The sequence below is a fragment of the Heptranchias perlo genome, chromosome 25 (genome assembly GCF_035084215.1).
Source record: "Heptranchias perlo isolate sHepPer1 chromosome 25, sHepPer1.hap1, whole genome shotgun sequence".
In the NCBI taxonomy this organism is placed as follows: Eukaryota; Metazoa; Chordata; class Chondrichthyes; order Hexanchiformes; family Hexanchidae; genus Heptranchias; species Heptranchias perlo.
The window spans coordinates 45,213,300-45,231,089 of NC_090349.1; the positions used below are offsets into that span (position 1 = coordinate 45,213,300).

Consider the following 17,790-nt stretch of genomic DNA (forward strand, 5'->3'; position numbering starts at 1 on the left):
GCAACAACCTTCACCAATATGGTGGGCAGCGGGTTTCTGGCCGGAACTGTGTGCGGGTTTCCTGCCCGCCATATTGGGACCTTAATCGGCCGGTTAGTGCCTGAAAAACAGGCGGTGAGACCAAACTCCTCGGCCAGTAAATGTTTACAATGATCGAATGTGACCACAAATGGAATTGTTATTGTTTACGGAGAAGGTTTTATTATCTGGCTCACGAGTCGTCTTTCTGCAGGATCTCTCTCTCTCGCTCAGATACACACACCATCTCGAGCTCTCATTTAAAGCGACACAAAATAACCAGACCATAACACAGCGTGTGAGAAGCAAGTACCTCATTCACGTCTATGACAGGTATTTATTCATCAGCCACAGATGCTCTACGCTAGGTCCGCTAAGCACTCTCCAACATCATAGCTTTTTCATTACATAACAGTACGGATTCTATAAAGGAAGATTAACAAATTCACCATCCATCAGAGTAGGATAACTGGTCGAAGCAGGACTGCAACATCAACATGTCCAGCGAGGGAACGATTCCCAACAAAAGCAGGAAAAGCAAGTTTAACAAAAAAAAAAGGAGCGATTTCTCTTCTGTGTTTCTCCTCGTTGCTCGTCCTGCGATACCCAGACCATGTGGTCATTAGTCATGAGTGAGCCTGGATAGCAAGGCAGGGGGATTGTGGATTTTAACCACTTCCCGGTGAACTACACCCCCCACCCAGCCCAATCCCATCCCTGCTGTGAGACGCCCCCGAATCCCCTTCCCCAACACTTACCGTTAGTGCTGGCGCACGGCCAAAGGGGTTTTCTGGAGATTGACATCTCACTCCCTCCCTCAGTGCTCCCCCCAACTCCCCCCTCCAAACAGGAAGTGTATCAGAGGCATGTTAATGGGGTTCGACGGTTAAAATCGGACGGGAAACTCACAGAAACCAAGCGGTTAAAACCCACCCCTCCGCCTCCGCCTCCCCCAACCACCAAATGCCGGATGGGTATTTGACTATGGGAGGCAGGCGGAATCACAGTTGCGGACAATTTTTTTTTTTATTCGTTCACGGGATGTGGGCGTCGCTGGCAAGGCCGGCATTTATTGCCCATCCCTAAGAGGGCAATTAAGAATCAACCACATTGCTGTGGGTCTGGAGTCACATATAGGCCAGACCGGGTAAGGACGGCAGGTTTCCTTCCCTAAAGGACATTAGTGAACCAGATGGGTTTTTACGACAATCCGGTAGTTTCATGGCTATCATTACTGATGCTAGTATTTTAATTCCAGATTTTTTATTTAATTAATTGAATTTAAATTCGCCAGCCGCCGTGGCGGGATTTGAACTCTTGACTCTGGATTTTAGTCCAGGCCTCTGGATTACTAGCCCAGTAACATAACCACTACGCTACCGTACCCTATAATAATCCTGTTACCGCCCCCGCCCCCCGCTGTGACTCTCCTGTCACCCAGTAGGGGCTACTGAACAGCACCCAGGGCCTGGAACAGGGGTCAAATCACAGGCGGGCACCGAGGGCCAGTTGTGGAAGCCCAACATCAGCCTGGCCGAGATTGGCTCATTCACTACAGACAGGGGAGCGGACACGTGACCGTCCCTGCTCTGGCTAAACTCACCGAGCCATCAGGGAGTCCCAGTGACAGTGTTAAAGAAGCCACAGAGAGAGGAATACCAGCTGTTCCAATAATCCGGGGCCTCTCAATCCAATGGATTTTAAAATCCAAGGGGGGAGATTTTACAAACTTGGGCAGGAAGGGACAGGAAGATGGGAACTTTCCACTGAGACAAGTTCGCCCCTTAACACAGAAAAACTCCAGATATCATAAAGAGAGAGATACAGAAAAAAATTACTTCAGTCTCTGACTTGTGTCACGACAGATCTATATATATAATTCCCCTGAACATATTTTTAATTTTTCCAATTAACTCCCACACATGCTCCCATATCCGAAGGAAGAACCTTCATTACTTAACAATCAATGTATTTAGCTTAAAATTACAGTACACCTTTACACATGCTTGTCATAATTATCTGAGAACTCAAAACAATCCCCTACACAAAAAAGGGTAGGAAGATACACAGTCGCGTTAAACACAGAATGCAGGCTTCACAGAGCTTCCCCATCAGGGACACGGCTTTAAGACTTGACTAACGTTGTGAAGTTAATCCTAATTCCCTGTAATGAGTTTCACCTTCAAGACAGACAGACACTAACCCAGTAATAAATACCTCAAATGTGTGTTTTTCCTTTTTTTTTTGGAAAAAAAGATAAGTAAACAGTTTTTTTCTTTCCTGCTTATGCCTGGCTTGTTTTGGTGTTGTTAGCTTTTGTAGAAAAGCATGGTGTCGGGGCCGCGGGTCGATGGCCAGAAGCAGGATCTCGAGGTCACACTGCTGACAGGTCCATGCGATGGCCAGACAGCGTGCTCTTGTCCCAAGTGTTTAGCTTTGTCGGGGTGGTGACACCTCGATTTCCATTCATCTGCGGGGAGAAGATTGAAGGGAAAAGGAACTTCAGTCTCGAGGGAGGATCAGGCCCAAGGCATTGAAGCTGCCTTTTTTTGTTTCTCTTTCACCTGTTATCCCTGTCTCTGTCGCCTCCTCCAGCCCTTCCACCCTCCGAGAACTCTGGCCCCTTGTCCACCCCCTCCATAAACATGAGCTCATCCAAAACTCTGCTGCCCGTATCCTAACTCGCACCAAGTCCCGTTCACCCATCACCCCCTGTGCTCGCTGATCTGCATTGGCTCCTGGTCCGGGAACGCCTCAAATTTAAAATTCCCATCCTTGTTTTCAAATCCCTCCATGGCCTCGCCCCTCTCTATCTCTGTAACCTCCTCCAGCCCTACAACCCTCCGAGATCTCTGCGCTCTTCCAATTCTGGCCTCTTGCGCAGACCCAATTTTAATCGCTCCACCATTGGCGGCCGTGCCTTCAGCTGCCTGGGGCTCTAAGCTCTGGAATTCCCTCCCTAAACCTCTCCCCCTCTCTCTCCTCCTTTAAGACGCTCCTTAAAACCTATTTCTTTGAGCAAGCTTTTGGTCACCTGTCCTAATATCTCCTTATGTGGCTCGGTGTCAAATATTGTTTGATAATCGCTCCTGTGAAGCAACTTGGGACGTTTTGCTCTGTGATAGGCGATATATAAATGCAAGTTGTTGTTGTTCGACCTGCTGTGGGGTTTTCTGTAACTGTCGCAAATAAATTCATACTTTGACATAAAACAATCCGCCCCCTCCCAGTGAGATAAGGACTTTTTAATGTAAACAAAAGCCCGCTGACAGATGCAAAACTGATAGGAGCAGGACTAGGCCATTCAGCCCCTCCAGCCTGTTCCACCATTCAATTCGACCATGGCTGATCTGCACCTCAATTCCATTTTCCTGCCTTCAAAATCCTGGAACTCCCTTCCTGACAGCACTGTGGGAGAACCTTCACCACACGGACTGCAGCGGTTCAAGAAGGCGGCTCACCACCACCTTCTCAAGGGCAATTAGGGATGGGCAATAAATGCCGGCCTCACCAGCGACGCCCACATCCCGTGAACGAATACATTTTTAAAAAATCCATATCCCTCGATACCCTTACCCAACAAAACTCTATCGATCTCAGTCTTGAAAGTTTCAATTGACCCCCCAGCATCCACAGCTTTTTGGGGGAAGGAGTTCCAGATTTCCACTACCTTTTGTGTGGAAAAGTGATTCCTCATTTCACTATGAATGGACTAGCTCTAATTTTTGAGATTATGCCCCCTCGTTCTGGATTCCCCAACCAGAGGAAAATCAACTCCTTTTATTGATAGGTGGATAATTGACAAATTATAATGTCTAGATTTCCCGTACATCGACCATGCAGAGGTATCAAAGGCTGTCAGCTCCCTAACGGGGATAGACTGTGCTATTTCCACTTACTCTTGAGATGTATAAATCTCCCACTGAGGGCAGGGCTCCAGAAAGGTTTGCTCTGACAATACGGAATGTGGTAACTTATCTGTTTGGTTATCAGCAGACTGAGGGGCTTTGACTAGAAACTAGGTTGAGGAATAATTTATCTCAACACTTAACATTTAAGCCAGCATTATTCCCCTTTAATGCACTCATGGATCGAGGCAGCTTGCTTTAAAAGCCGAGTGAATTTTGTTGGCAGAGCCATTCTAATATTAATAAAGATAATTAACACTTGAGAAATATTGGGAAGGTCGATGGGTGAGGCAGATGAGATAAACCTTGTCAAGTCCTAAACCTTTACAAAACACTGGTTAGGTCTCAGCTGGAGAATTGCGTCCAATTCTGGGCACCACACTTTAGGAAGGATGCTAAGGCCTTGGACAGGGTGCAGAGGAGATTTACTAGAACGGTACCAGGGATGAGGGACTTCAGTTACGTGGCGAGACTGGAGAAGCTGGGATTGTTCTCCTTAGAGCAGAGAAGGTTAAGGGGAGATTTAATAGAGGCGTTCAAAATAATGAAGGGTTTTGATGGGGATAAACTGTTTCCAGTGGCAGGAGGGTCAGTAACCAGAGGACACAGATTTAAGATAATTGGCAAAAAAGAACCAGGAGAATAATTTTTTACTCAGTGAATTGTTCTGATCTGGAATGCGCTGCCTGAAAGGGCAGTGGAAGCAGATTCAATAATAACTTTCAAAAGGGAATTGGATATAACCCTCTGAGATTGCTGCACTCCTCCAATTCTGGTCTCTTGACGGTCGTGCCTTCGGTTACCAAGGTCCTAAAGTCTGGAATTCCCTCTCTAAACCTCTCCGCCTCTCTACCTCTCTCTCCTCCTTTAAGACGCTCCTTAAAACCTTCCTCTTTGACCAAGCTTTTGGTCAGCTGTCCTAATATATCCTTATTTGGCTTGGTGTCATACTTTGTCCAATAACACTCCTGTGAAGCGCCTTGGGATGTTTTACTACGTTAAGGAGACACAGATTAGGCTTGTATTCCCTCGAGTATAGAAGATTAAGGGCTTATCTAATTGAGGTGTTTAAGATGATTAAAGGATTTGATAGGGTCGATAGAGAGAAACTATTTCCCTCTGGTGGGGGGAGTCCAGAACAAGGGGGAATAACCTTAAAATTAGAGCTAGGCCGTTCAGGGGTGATGTCAGGAAACACTTCTTCACACAAATCTGGAACTCTCTTCCCCAAAAAGCTGTTGAGGCCGGGGGTCAATTGAAAATGTCAAAACTGAGATTGGTAGATTTTTGTTGGGTTAGGGGATTAAGGGATATGGAGCTAAGGCAGGGAGATGAGGTTGAGGTACAGATCAGCCATGGTCCAACTGAATGGCGGAGCAGGCTCGAGGGGCTGAATGGGCTGCTCTTGGTCCTATGTCCCTTTCCACAGAGTACCATTATTGACAGAATCAATAGCCCTTCCCTCCGGAAGATCGGCGTCAGACAAGGTGCCACTCCTTCAATGAACAAACGGTTCTGCGAGGCAGCACACGTTACAGAGTCAGGAGGCAGTTCCCAAAGTTTCCCAGCTCCCTCAGCTCTTAGCCGAGTGGCTGCAGACTGGAAGCCTCACTCAACCTTTAGTGAGAGCAAAGTGAACAGCTGTTTCTCCACCCTTGGCAAACACAAACCAGACGAATTGACTGTTAGACCATCTCCTATCTCAATATGAAGTCAGAGGCTAAGATGTTGGGAGGGGAGAGAAATCAGAAAAGAAAACAGGCGAAATTATTTTGAAAGGTTGTGCCTTTGAAGCCCAATTGAGTGACACTGATGTTAAGAGGGTCTTTCACAATGTTGCCTCTTGAAAAATCATCTCCTTTGACTGATTTTTACACTGGGGCAGTGATTCTTTCTCCAGCTGTAAACCAAACCAAAATAGCCTGATCCCTTTTTGCTTCAATTTCAAAACCGAGGTTGATGGGGATTCGGCAGGTGCCCCAGTTTAAAGTAATCCCGACGTCTACCTGCAGTTCCAAGGCAAGGGGGTCATACTTACAATGTCCGAGTTGAAAGGTTTCACATTGATGTTGCGCATGGAGCTACTGTTGAGGGACCAAACCTTGGTTTTGTGTTTAAAAGCAGCTCTGACCTAAAAAGATTTTTTTTAAAAAACAAGACATTAGGACAGGCAGGATGGAACAGACACAGGACTATCCAGGTAGCTGCCTGCAGTAATAATCCTGCTAACTATCAAAGCCTTCAAAACCGATTGCAGGAAACTGCCAAATCGCATCATTACATTCCAAGCACAAAACCACTGCACAAAACACTGTTTTCCCATTTACTCCATTTCAAAGATGTACATGAGATGATTGGAATTCGAATGCAATCCCACTCGTCTGCTAATAATTTCACTCGATTTTGGAGGTGCTGCCTCTCAGGTGTTGTCTCTTTAATACCAAGTAGGACCAGTGAGATTGAGATCGAAGTGGATTCAGGCTTCTTTGGTTGGATTTGGACTGGAGGTATCTGCTCCAGGCTAATCCAATGACTGGTCTTTGAACACGTTGGTAGTGGCAGCAAGGTGAAGTCATTCCAGTCCAATTGCCTTCTGGTATCCAGTTCCAGCTCCAACTTACCCGAGGAACTATCAAAGCTCACCTGCTATCTGTAATTTAAGAAGAGCTTCTTCAGCTCAAGGTAACTGCCTCACTAACCACTTTACAGTTACAATCAGTCCTTAGCTCAGTTCTTTGTAGGTTTGAAATGTCATCCTTGATTTAATGGTAGAACACTTGCCTCAGAAGCTTATGGCTTCAAACCCCACATCAGAGACTTGAGCACATAATCTAGGCTGACACTCCTCCCAGTGCAGTACTGAGGGAGCGCTGCACTGTCGGAGGGTCAGTACTGAGGGAGCGCCGCACTGTCGGAGGGTCGGTACTGAGGGAGCGCCGCACTGTCGGAGGGTCGGTACTGAGGGAGCGCCGCACTGTCGGAGGGTCGGTACTGAGGGAGCGCTGCACTGTCGGAGGGTCAGTACTGAGGGAGTGCTGCCCCGTCGGAGGGTCAGCACTGAGGGAGCGCTGCACTGTCGGAGGGTCAGCACTGAGGGAGTGCCGCACTGTCGGAGGGTCAGTACTGAGGGAGCGCTGCACTGTCGGAGGGTCAGTACTGAGGGAGTGCTGCACTGTCAGAGATGCCGTCTTTCTGATGAGACATTAAACTGAGGCCCCGTCTGCAGCAGATGTTGGAAATTCACCCGAGTGTGAATATTTAAATCAATGATCAGAAAATTGTGCACAATGCATGCCGATGTTTGACAAGGGATGTGGGAAGAGGGCGGTTAAACATGACAGGGACTATTTTCCCGCATGAAGGGTAAACACTGACACGGACTGGTTGGGCCAAATGGCCCGGGTTTACGACAGGCAATGCTGAGAGCTGAGGCCCTGCTTTACTGCAAAGTCTGATAATTACCCCGCTAAACATTAAAGATTTCAGGAAAGTTTCCAACAGACTTGTTTTAGGGTTGCCAACTCTGGTTGGACGTATTACTGGAGCTTCCATCACATGACCTCCCGCCTCCAACTTCCCCGCCCCCACACTCCCATCGTTGGTCACCCGACACGTCCATCTTCGCGGGGCCCCACCCCCACACTCCCGCCATTGGTCACCCGACACGTCCATCCTCATGGGGCCCCGCCTCCACACTCCCGCCATTGGTCACCCGACACGTCCATCCTCACGGGGCCCCGCCTCCACACTCGTGCAATTGGTCACCTGGTACGCCCATCCTGGCGGGGCCCTGCCTCTACACTCACGCCATTGGTCAGCCGACACGTCCATCCTCACGGGGCCCCACCCCCACACTCCCGCCATTGGTCACCCGACACGTCAATTCTCACAACGCCTCGCCTTCTCACGGCCAATTGGAAAGCGAAAAAGACTCTTCCTTAACCAATTGGATGATTCTTGACTGTCAGTCAAATAGCCTTTTTTTCCCCATCTCCAATTTTTCTGTAACTAATAAACAAAAGCGTTCAAAGAAAATGAAAAAAACACTTTTTTTTTAGTGCCCCTATGATTTTTCTCGCTGGTTTTTGTTCACACCAGTGTCCTGGAAATTAATATTCAACTCCTGGAGATTCCAGGGCAATCCTGGAGGGTTGGCAACCCAAACTTGTTGGGTTCTGGTTTGGGCCCAATTGCAGCAGAAGCCTGAGGGGAAGAAAGTCCAGTTCACCCGACAAATCTACAGCCATGCAAGCTGAATAAAAAGGCACAAGTCCATAAATCCATAAAACAAAACGCTTTGATCTGCAGCAGGTGTCCTTGTGTAAAAGGTCACACCTTCTAATCTCATGATCTCTAGCCCGGCCTCCCAGCTCCCTCAGGACCTTTGATGTCTTTGATGTTGAGGTCCCCTGTAGAGTCAGGCAGAAGTCACACAGCGCTCGCTCGTGTAGTGTTTTAAACTGTTGAACTTCAGAGAAATCCAGAGTCATGTACTGAACAGCAAGGTGGGCCTCTCTGAAATTTCATGTAGCCTACTAAAAATAATGTGTCCTGCGACAGCACCACCCAAACCCACGACCTCCACCACCTAGAAGGACAAGGGCAGCAGGTGCGTGGGAGCACCACCTCCAAGTTCTCCTCCGAGTCACACACATCATCCTCACTTGGACATATCGGCCATTCCTTCATCATCGCCGGGTCAAAATCCTGGAACTCCTGACCTAACAGCACTGTGGGAGCACCCTCGCCACACGGACTGCAGTGGTTCAAGAAGAAGGCCCATCACCACCTTCTCAAGGGGCAGCTAGGGACGGGCAATAAATGTCAGCCTTACCAGTGGTGCCCACATCCCAAAAATGAATTAAAAATAAATAAATACATGAGGGGTAGCGACAGTATTGACAACAGCAAATGTGTCTTTGGTGATCACCTCAGTGATAGACGAGGCACAAGTTCTGGCTCGGGGTACCATTAAAACAAGCATTAAATGGGTCCCATTAGATTGCGCTGGTCTCAAATTCTTAGACAAGAGGGAACTCCGGTCAATATGCTGTCAGTTGCTGTATATGCACGGTGTGACATACAACTGTCATTTTTCAGTCTGAAACAACTCAATCTGGGCACCAAATAACTAAGTACACAGGAATTGTTAGCGCAAAAAAGACCAAGTTCCATCTAGTTCACCGTCTACCATCCTGGTAATCACATGATACAACGATAATGGAGTTGTTGACTAATCAGAGCAATCAATCTCGATCAATGAGTCTCCAACAGACCCAGACAGGAGGTGAGGAAAACCCCCAGTGGGGGAGAGCTTTGGGAACCACAGGTCCAAAGTCACCTGTTCCTCCCGAGCCTGTTACCACTCACCGCACGTCATGTCTCAATATACTGTTTCCCAGAATGTTATTTTGCGAAAGAAATCTATCTCATTTGCATTTGAGTGAATCAACACTAACTGTTTCCACCATCTCACTCACTGAAATATTGTTTCACCAGATTAGTTTTGAATTGACCCCCCGTCAAGCACAGGCCGTGCCCTCTGGTTCTACTGCCCAGGACAAGGGTGAAACAGCTTGCCATGGTTTACATTATTTAGTCCCTTTAGAATCCTATTAGACAGCACTTAGATCATGTTTAATGTAATGTTTAAAGGGATCTTAAATCAGAAGTATCTCTGCAGGAAAAACTATTGGCACTTGTCACGTTTGCTTTCGGTAGGCCGACTCTCCAGGATGTGCGACCAAATCCAACTCCCTCGTCTGAGCAGCAGAATCGAAACCCTCCCATGAAAAGCTGACTCGACAATTTTGTAACCTGGATAAGGAAGCTGGGTTTAGTAATGTAAATGTCGGGAATGCCAGCATGCAGGCACTGGTCCCCCAGACCATGAACTAAACGGACCCCAGTGTAAACCAAACGAAGGAGGTCCTACCGCCAGCCTCTCAGGGCACCTAGGGATGGGCCTTGTCGACGATGCCCACATCCCGGGTACAGAAAAAACAAACCCAGTGTAAAAGAGACTTGAAGCAGAAATACAGTCTGAAGGTAACACTTTATCGCCCAATTGAGTTCGAAAATAGCTCTGTCCAATTGAAGTCACAGGACCCCGGTTTAAAGAGCTAAATTAGCCGTGCGCCCACTTCAGGCCGCCGGGACCCCTGTGACCCCGACAAAATGGGGACGGCCACAGGAGTGAGGTGGTAAGTTCGACCCTGCCGTCTCCAGGGCACCAACGCCTCGATTCCACTGGGCAGAGTTTGCCACATGTTCGGTTCACGTAAAATAATTAGACTGGCTCAAATCGCTCAGTTTCCTATTTCCCATTACGGTAATCGATCGGCTCTTTCCTACGCTATTATATTAATAACTAATTAATTAGCTGGAATTGAGAGCAATGGGTAGCAGATGGTGCGGAGGATACAGTTCAAATCAAAATGAGGCCTCTTGACTGAACGGCCCAATTTGCACAGCTCTATGTCAGGCAATTATAATGTTTCATTCCAGTGGTTTATGTATTTTCTCTCCTTCATAATATATTGCCCTACTTTTAAATTAAACCAGTCTCAAATGATAGCCGCGTACTTCATCTTCCTTCCATCACAACGCAAAAAAACTGAACTCAATCGGCTGTGACCAAAACGGATGAGCTCGGCTCAGGCTCATGTATTTGATTTCAAGCAGGAGGCCAAGTTAAAAAGACAAATGTTCGGATTGGGAGATCATCGCGGCTGAGGGCGCATTTAAAGAAAGAAAGAAAAAAATTGCATTTCTACCACGCCTTTCACTGCCTCAGGACGACCCAAAGCGTTTTACAGCCAAATAAATACTTTACTGAAGTGTAGTCACTGTTGTAATGTAGGAAATGCAGCAGCCAATTTGCGCACAGCAAGATCCCACAAACGGCAAAGCGATAAATGACCAGATAATCTGTTTTTTTTGGGGATTGGTTGAGGAATAAATGTTGGCCCAGGACACCAGGGAGAACTCCCCAGCTCACAGAAAACTGAGAGCAAGTTAATCTCAAGGTCACTTGGAGACCCTATTTACGATAGGGCCAGGGTCAGTGTCAGTGTCAGGGGTCAGGGGTCAGGCTCAGTGTCCAGGGTCAGGGTCAGCAGGTCAGCATCAGCATCAGCATCAGAAGGTCAGCGGGTGAGAGGGTCAGGGTCAGTGGATCAGAGTCAGTGTCAGGGTCAGGGGGTCAGGGAGTCAGCGGGTCAGGGTCAGCATCAGGAGGTCAGGGTCAGCGGGTTAGGGCATCAGGATCAGGGTCAGGTTCAACATCAGGATTGGGGGTCAGGGCCAGTGTCAGGCTCAGGGTCAGGGTCAGGATCAGGATCAGGATCAGGGTCAGGGTCAGGATCAGGATCAGGATCACCATCAGTGTTTGAAATCACCAGCTGCTGGGGGCTTCACTTTTGAGTTCCCAGTGTGATGGGATGTCAGATTGTTAATCTAACTTTGGTTAACAGGCCAACATAAGCACTGCAGTAACCTGGATGCCACTAATGCCCATGTTTAAACAGGCCCCAGGGGTTGCCAACTCTGATTGGGTTTTTCCTGGAGGTTTCATCACATGACCCCCTGCTGCAATCTACCCCGCCCCCACACTTCCACCATTGGTCCATCCTCTAGGTGCCCCGCCTTCCTACGACCAATCAAAAAGGGAATAGACTCTATGTTAACAAATTGGATTAATTTTGATGTGGAGATGCCGGTGGTGGACTGGGGTGGACTGGGGTGGACTTCACCTGACGAAGGAGCAAAGCTCCGAAAGCTTGTGATTTCAAATAAAGCTGTTGGACTGTAACCTGGTGTTGTGCGACTCCTTACATGGATTAATTTTGACTGTTAGTGAAACAGTCTTTTTCTCCCCATCTCCAATATTTTTTATCACGAATAAATGAAAGTTTGTGGAGTGAATTCTACCTGATGTGTTCCAGTGCCTAGAACAACATACTGTTCAGAGTGTGGTCCAATCCATAGGATACAAAAAGCTTGTCACGTCATATAGAATCATTGAAAGGTTACAGCACAGAAGGAGGCCATTCAGCCCGTCAAGCCCATGCTGGCTCTCTGCAACAGCAATCCAGCTAGTGCCATTTCCCCGCCCTTTCTCCATAGCCCTACAATTTTTTCCCTTCAAGTACCTGTTGAATTCCCTTTCGAAGGCCACGATTGAATCTGCCTCCACCACTCCCTCGGGCAGTGCATTCCAGATCATAACTACTCGCTGTGTAAAAAAGTTTTTCCTCATGTCGCCCTAGGTTCTTTTGCCAATCACCTTAAATCTTTGTCCTCTGGTTCTTGACCCTTCCGCCAATGGGAACAGTTTCTCTCTATCTACTCTGCCTAGACCTTTCATGATTTTGAATACCTCGATCAAATCTCCTCTCAACCTTCTCTGTTGTAAGGAGAACAACCCCAGCTTCTCCAGTCTATCCACGTAACTGAAGTCCCTCATCCCTGGAACCATTCTGGTAAATCTTTTCTGCGCCCTCTCTAAGGCCTTCACATCCTTCCTAAAGTGCGGTGCCCAGAACTGGACACAATACTCCAGTTGTGGCCGAACCAGTGTTTTATAAAGGTTCATCATAACTTCCTTGCTTTTGTTCCCTATGCCTCTATTTCTAAAACCTAGGATCTCATATATTAGATAACTAATAAAATATGCCTCCAAGATTGCACACTAAATGAACTCATTCACATTTCTCGTTCATCTTAATATAAGTGGTTTCAATTCGTGGCAAAGTGCAAGTGTTTCTTTTCAGTTGTTCATTAACGTAGGACACTATTATACTCTGGTATCAACCGTGGCTCAGTGGGCAGCACTCTCACCTCTAGGTCAGAAGGTTGTGGGTTCAAGTCCCACTCCAGGACACTTAAGCACAAAATCTAGGCCAACCCAGGGAGTGCTGCACTGTCGGAGACATTAAACTAAGGTCCTGTCTGCCCCCTCAGGTGGATGTAAAAGATCCCACATCACTATTTGGAAGAAGTGCAGAGGAGTTCTCCCCAATGTCCTGGGCCAATATTTATCCCTCAACCAACATCACTAAAACAGATTGTCTGGTCATTATCACATTGCTGTTTGTGGGATCTTGCTGTGTGCAGATTGGCTGCTGCGTTTCCTACATCACAACAGTGACTGCACTTCAAAAAGTACTTAATTGGCTGTAAAGCATTTTGGGACATCCTGAGATTGTGAAAGGTGCTATAGAAATGCACGTTCCTCTTTTCTTTCTTAATAAAGGAGGAACTGACAAGATTTCTGGCAGGGAGATGTTATTCTGACAGCCCCCCATCATTGGCTGACGTCAAAGTCAAATGGGTAGGAGCATGAAACGCTCCACCCACCCCTCCCCCACCCCCGCATCGGAATTTCCCAACTTAATAAAAATTGGCGGAGAGCCATCAGAACCAAGTCCTTGGCCCAATTCTACCCTCCCCCGCCCCTACAGATTTAAGTCAGGTTTCCAACACTCTGAGGCCCAGAAATTTCAGGAGGGGAGGGGAGGAGCGTCTTGCTCTCTTGAAAGCTGCTGTACTATAAGAGGCCAGTTTGGCTCAATTAGTAGCCCTCTTGCCTCTGAGTCAGAAGGTCATGGGGTCAGGATTTGGGAACATAATCCAAGCCAACATTGCGGTGCAGTACTGAGGGAGTGCTGCATTGTCAACAACGTGGATGTGAAAGAAGTTATATAAATGCCAGTTGTTTCTTATGAAAAGCTCTAAAAATGTTACATTTATTAGGCCTTAATTCCCTTTCTTCTCCTCTTCCTGCCCCTCACCGTCCCCACACAGCTGATTGGATGAGAGGTTGACCATGCAAGATGACACACCCTCTCCCTCCATCCCTCCCGTGAGATACTCTCGTCATTTTCTCGACACCTCCCGATGGCATCGAATCAGTGGGCACCAGGGTCAGGAAACCACGTCTCACCATTCCGTGCCACCCATAGGCTGGCACTATAAGATATTCAGTCAAATCCACACATATGCAATCCTGATTTTAAAATTGTCATCCTCGTGTTCAAATCCCGCCATGGCCTCCCTATCCCTGTAACCTCCTCCAGCCCTACAACCCTCCGAGATCTCTGCGCTCCTCCAATTCTGGCCTCTTGCGCATCCACAATTTTCATCGCCCCACCATTGGCGGCCGTGCCTTCAGCTGCCTGGGCCCTAAGCTCTGGAATTCCCTCCCTAAACCTCTCCGCCTCTCTCTCCTCCTTTAAAACACTCCTTAAAACCTATTTCTCCCTGTCCTAATGTCTCCTTATGTGGCTCGGTGTCAATTTTTGTCTGATAATCGCTCCTGTGAAGCGCCTTGGGACGTCTTACTATGTTAAAGGTGCTATATAAATGCAAGCTGTTGTCATTGTTGATACATTGCTGGGAATGATCTGTGTTATTATTCCCTGCAGAGTCTGGGGTGACAAGCAACTTTTGTATGTGAAATCTCGTTAGAACAATTTTTGGTTTGCACAGAACAGTATTCCACTGCACAAGGACAGTTCCCTGCAATCACTCACCTCTGAATTCAGGAGACAGTGAAAGAGGAAGATGAAAAACCCCTAAAGAGAAGGGAAAAAAAAAACCTTTCATCAGAAACATAAATTACATTGCCAAATAAAGAGCTACACTCAAATCTTTAAGACAAGGTGGGGGGAGGGTAAGGGGAGGATAATTTTCAACTGTCTGAAACCAGGGCAGTTGGCAACAGAAAATTGGAGGGGGGTGGGGGAGGAGAGAGGGTACCTCGGACTTCCCCTTGGGCACCCACAGCCCACCTGTTGCGGTTTTCAGGTGGGTCTATAAATGGGCGCACAGCACGCCCGTCCGAAATAAGCTGGGAGGGCGGGGGGGGGCGGCTGCTTACGTATGCTAAGCATGCTCAGCCCTTTTGTAGGTGGCTGGTGGTTGGTGCGGGGAATGGAGAATGGAGAAGCTCTTCAGCGATTGGGGGTGAAGTGAGATGGGGGTTAAAGCATATTGGTGAGGTAGAGTGAGATTGGGGGTAAAGCTGATTGGTGAGGTAGAGTGAGATTGGGGGTAAAGCTGATTGGTGAGGTAGAGTGAGATTGGGGGTAAAGCACATTGGTGGGGTAGAGTGAGATTGGGGGTAAAGCTGATTGGTGAGGTAGAGTGAGATTGGGGGTAAAGCACATTGGTGGGGTAGAGTGAGATTGGGGGTAAAGCTGATTGGTGAGGTAGAGTGAGATTGGGGGTAAAGCTGATTGGTGGGGTAGAGTTAAGAAAATAACAACATAAGAAATAGGAGCAGGAGTAGGCCATACGGCCCCTCGAGCCTGCTCCGCCATTCAATAAGATCATGGCTGTTCTTCGACCTCAACTCCACTTTCCCGCCCAATCCCCATATCCCTTGATTCCCCCTAGAGTCCAAAAATCTGACGATCTGAATATATTCAACAACTCAGCATCCACAGCCCTCTGGGGTAGAGAATTCAGAGCAGTTCAGGGTAGAAAGCTGAAGGAGTTTTACTGTGTATCTGGCTGTGCTATAGCTGACCTGAAAGTGTTTGATGCTGACATTGGGTGCCTGAAAGGATGTGTTTCACTCCCTAGCACCAACATTCAGTTCTGGGCACCGCACCTCAGGAAGGCTATATTGGCCTTGGAGGGGGTGCAGTGCAGATTCACCAGAACGAGACTGGGGCTAAAAGGGTTAAATTATGAGGACAGGTTGCACAGACTAGGCTTGTATTCCCTTGAGTTTAGACGATTAAGGGGTGATCTAATTGAAGCATTTAAGATGATTAAAGGATTTGATAGGGTAGATAGAGAGAAACTATTTCCTCTGGTGGGGGAGTCCAGAATAAAGGGGCATAACCTTAAAATTAGAGCTGGGTGTTCATGGGGTAATGTCAGGAAGCATTTCTTCACACAAATAAGGGTATGGTAGCACAGTGGTTATGTTACTTGGACTAGTAATCAGGGGTTATGAGTTCAAATCCTACCATAGCAGCTGGGGAATTTAAATTCAAATAATAAAATAAAACCTAGAATAAAAATACTAGTATCAGTAATGGTGGCCATAAAACTACTGGATTGTCATAAAAACCCTTCTGGTTCACCAATGCCCTTTAGGGAAGGAAACCTACCGTCCGGCCTATATGTAACTCCAGACCCACAGCAATGTGGTTGATTCTTAATTGCCCTCTGAAATGGCCTAAGAAGGCAGCTCACCACCTCCTTCTCAAGGGCAATGAGGAATGGGCAACAAGTGCTGACCTTGCCAGCAACACCCACATCCCATGAACCAATGGGAAAAAAACAAAGGGCAGTGGAAATCTGGAACTCTCTTCCCAAAAAAGCTGTTGAGGCTGGGGGTCAAAACTGAAATTGATAGATTTTTGTTGGAACCAAGACAGGTAAATGGAGTTAAGATACAGATCAGCCAGGATCTAACTGAATGGCGGAACAGGCTCGATGGGCTGAATGGCCTACTCCTGTTCCTATTCCTCACCATGTTGAACAGAGGCAAGGACTTTGTTTTTTTTTTAATGAGGTAAGAGTCAAAGTTCAACAAGAATTAGCGAGAGAGAGAGAGAAAAAAAAAATGAATAATCTTTCGCCCAGAATGTTTTGTTACAAATGTTTAGCATTAAAGTCCACCATTAAAGGCTACCAGATCTCGCTTCAGTTACCTGTAAGGAGTTGAACAACGCGAACATGTACTGGAACATTATGGCGTAGTTATTAACGGCCAGCACTCCACAAGCCCAGGATATTCCCAAGATTGGAAGTAGAACAGCCACTGCTTTCGCAGTCAGCCTGCGAAGAAAAGCAAAGAAGTTTAAATGACAAACCGTGCGAACCAATTTTGCTCCTCCTCTCTCTCTCTCTCTCTCTCTCTCGGCAAATGGAGGTCCGGGAGTGTGAAGCCCTCAAATCAGGATATTGGTGGGTCACTCTTCAACCAGACACATGTCAGAAAAATCCATTCTGCTAGGAAGCCAGGCTACATCCCCGTCCCAGCGGCCGTCAGAACGTGCTGAGTTCTGAGGATGAAAGTTAGCGGCATTGATACCGAGGGAAAGGCTTTGCTGTTTTCTTACAGGATCTGTGCTGTGACCAACACGAGCAGCAGTTTCAAAGGAGCAGCTCTACCAAAGTCTTTAACAAAAAAAAATACACAAGGGGGAGAACTTTAACACAACCCACCCTGGTTTTGGCAGTGTGGGTTCAAATTTTTGTTTGATAATCGCTCCTGTGAAGCGTCTTGGGACGTGGTACTGAGTTAGAGGTGCGATGTAGATGCAAGTTGTTGTTGATGTTGTTGTTGTCTTCTCCTCCTCACCGGTCGTTGAGATCAATCACTCCCAGGTGAGTTGCAGTGCGGCCCGATATAAAGCAAAGTTCCTTCTACAGTGGATGAAGATCTCTGCGCTATTGTAAAAACATTCTTCAGAAATACGTTGAGAGTTTTGTTATATACAGAATACTGAGACATCAACGGCCCCAATCTTAACCCACGCCGCCCAATGAGAGCGGGGCGGGTTCAGGTCAGATGCCCGTTTTACACGCCGCCCGCTTTTAAGCTCCATCGAAGTGAGTTTCAGACAACTGGCATAGGAGCGATGGGCCGAATGGAGGAAGGGCAGGGGAATGGGACAGAGGGGAGAGCTCTTTCAGAGGGGGAGAGAGAGAGAGAGAGAGAGGGAGAGTATAGGCACAATGGGCCAAATGGCCTCGTCCAATGCTGTAAGATTCCGTGATTCTAACTGGGAGGGGGCTGGGACCGGTGATTCTGTTGCTTGTGAGCTATTCAATCTCATTTATGAAATCAAATAGCATTCAGGACTGCCTTTAATGATCAACTTTAATCTTTGGCTGCACC

The 17,790-nt window shown here is 47.3% G+C and overlaps 1 protein-coding gene across 3 annotated transcripts in view; it reads right to left on the reverse strand.

The window, feature by feature from the left end:
• Window positions 1-317: 317 nt before the first annotated feature.
• adgrd1 (adhesion G protein-coupled receptor D1) overlaps window positions 318-17,790 on the reverse strand; it is a 210,079-nt gene continuing 192,606 nt past the window's right edge. For all 3 annotated transcript variants that reach the window (XM_068006195.1, XM_068006194.1, XM_068006193.1), the window contains 4 exons: window positions 16,598-16,724; window positions 14,462-14,503; window positions 5,965-6,057; window positions 318-2,488 (listed from right to left, as the gene is read on the reverse strand). In XM_068006195.1, the coding sequence (XP_067862296.1) occupies window positions 2,393-2,488; window positions 5,965-6,057; window positions 14,462-14,503; window positions 16,598-16,724 (358 nt within the window). In that variant the 3' untranslated portion in view covers window positions 318-2,392. The remainder of the gene's footprint in view (window positions 2,489-5,964; window positions 6,058-14,461; window positions 14,504-16,597; window positions 16,725-17,790) is intronic.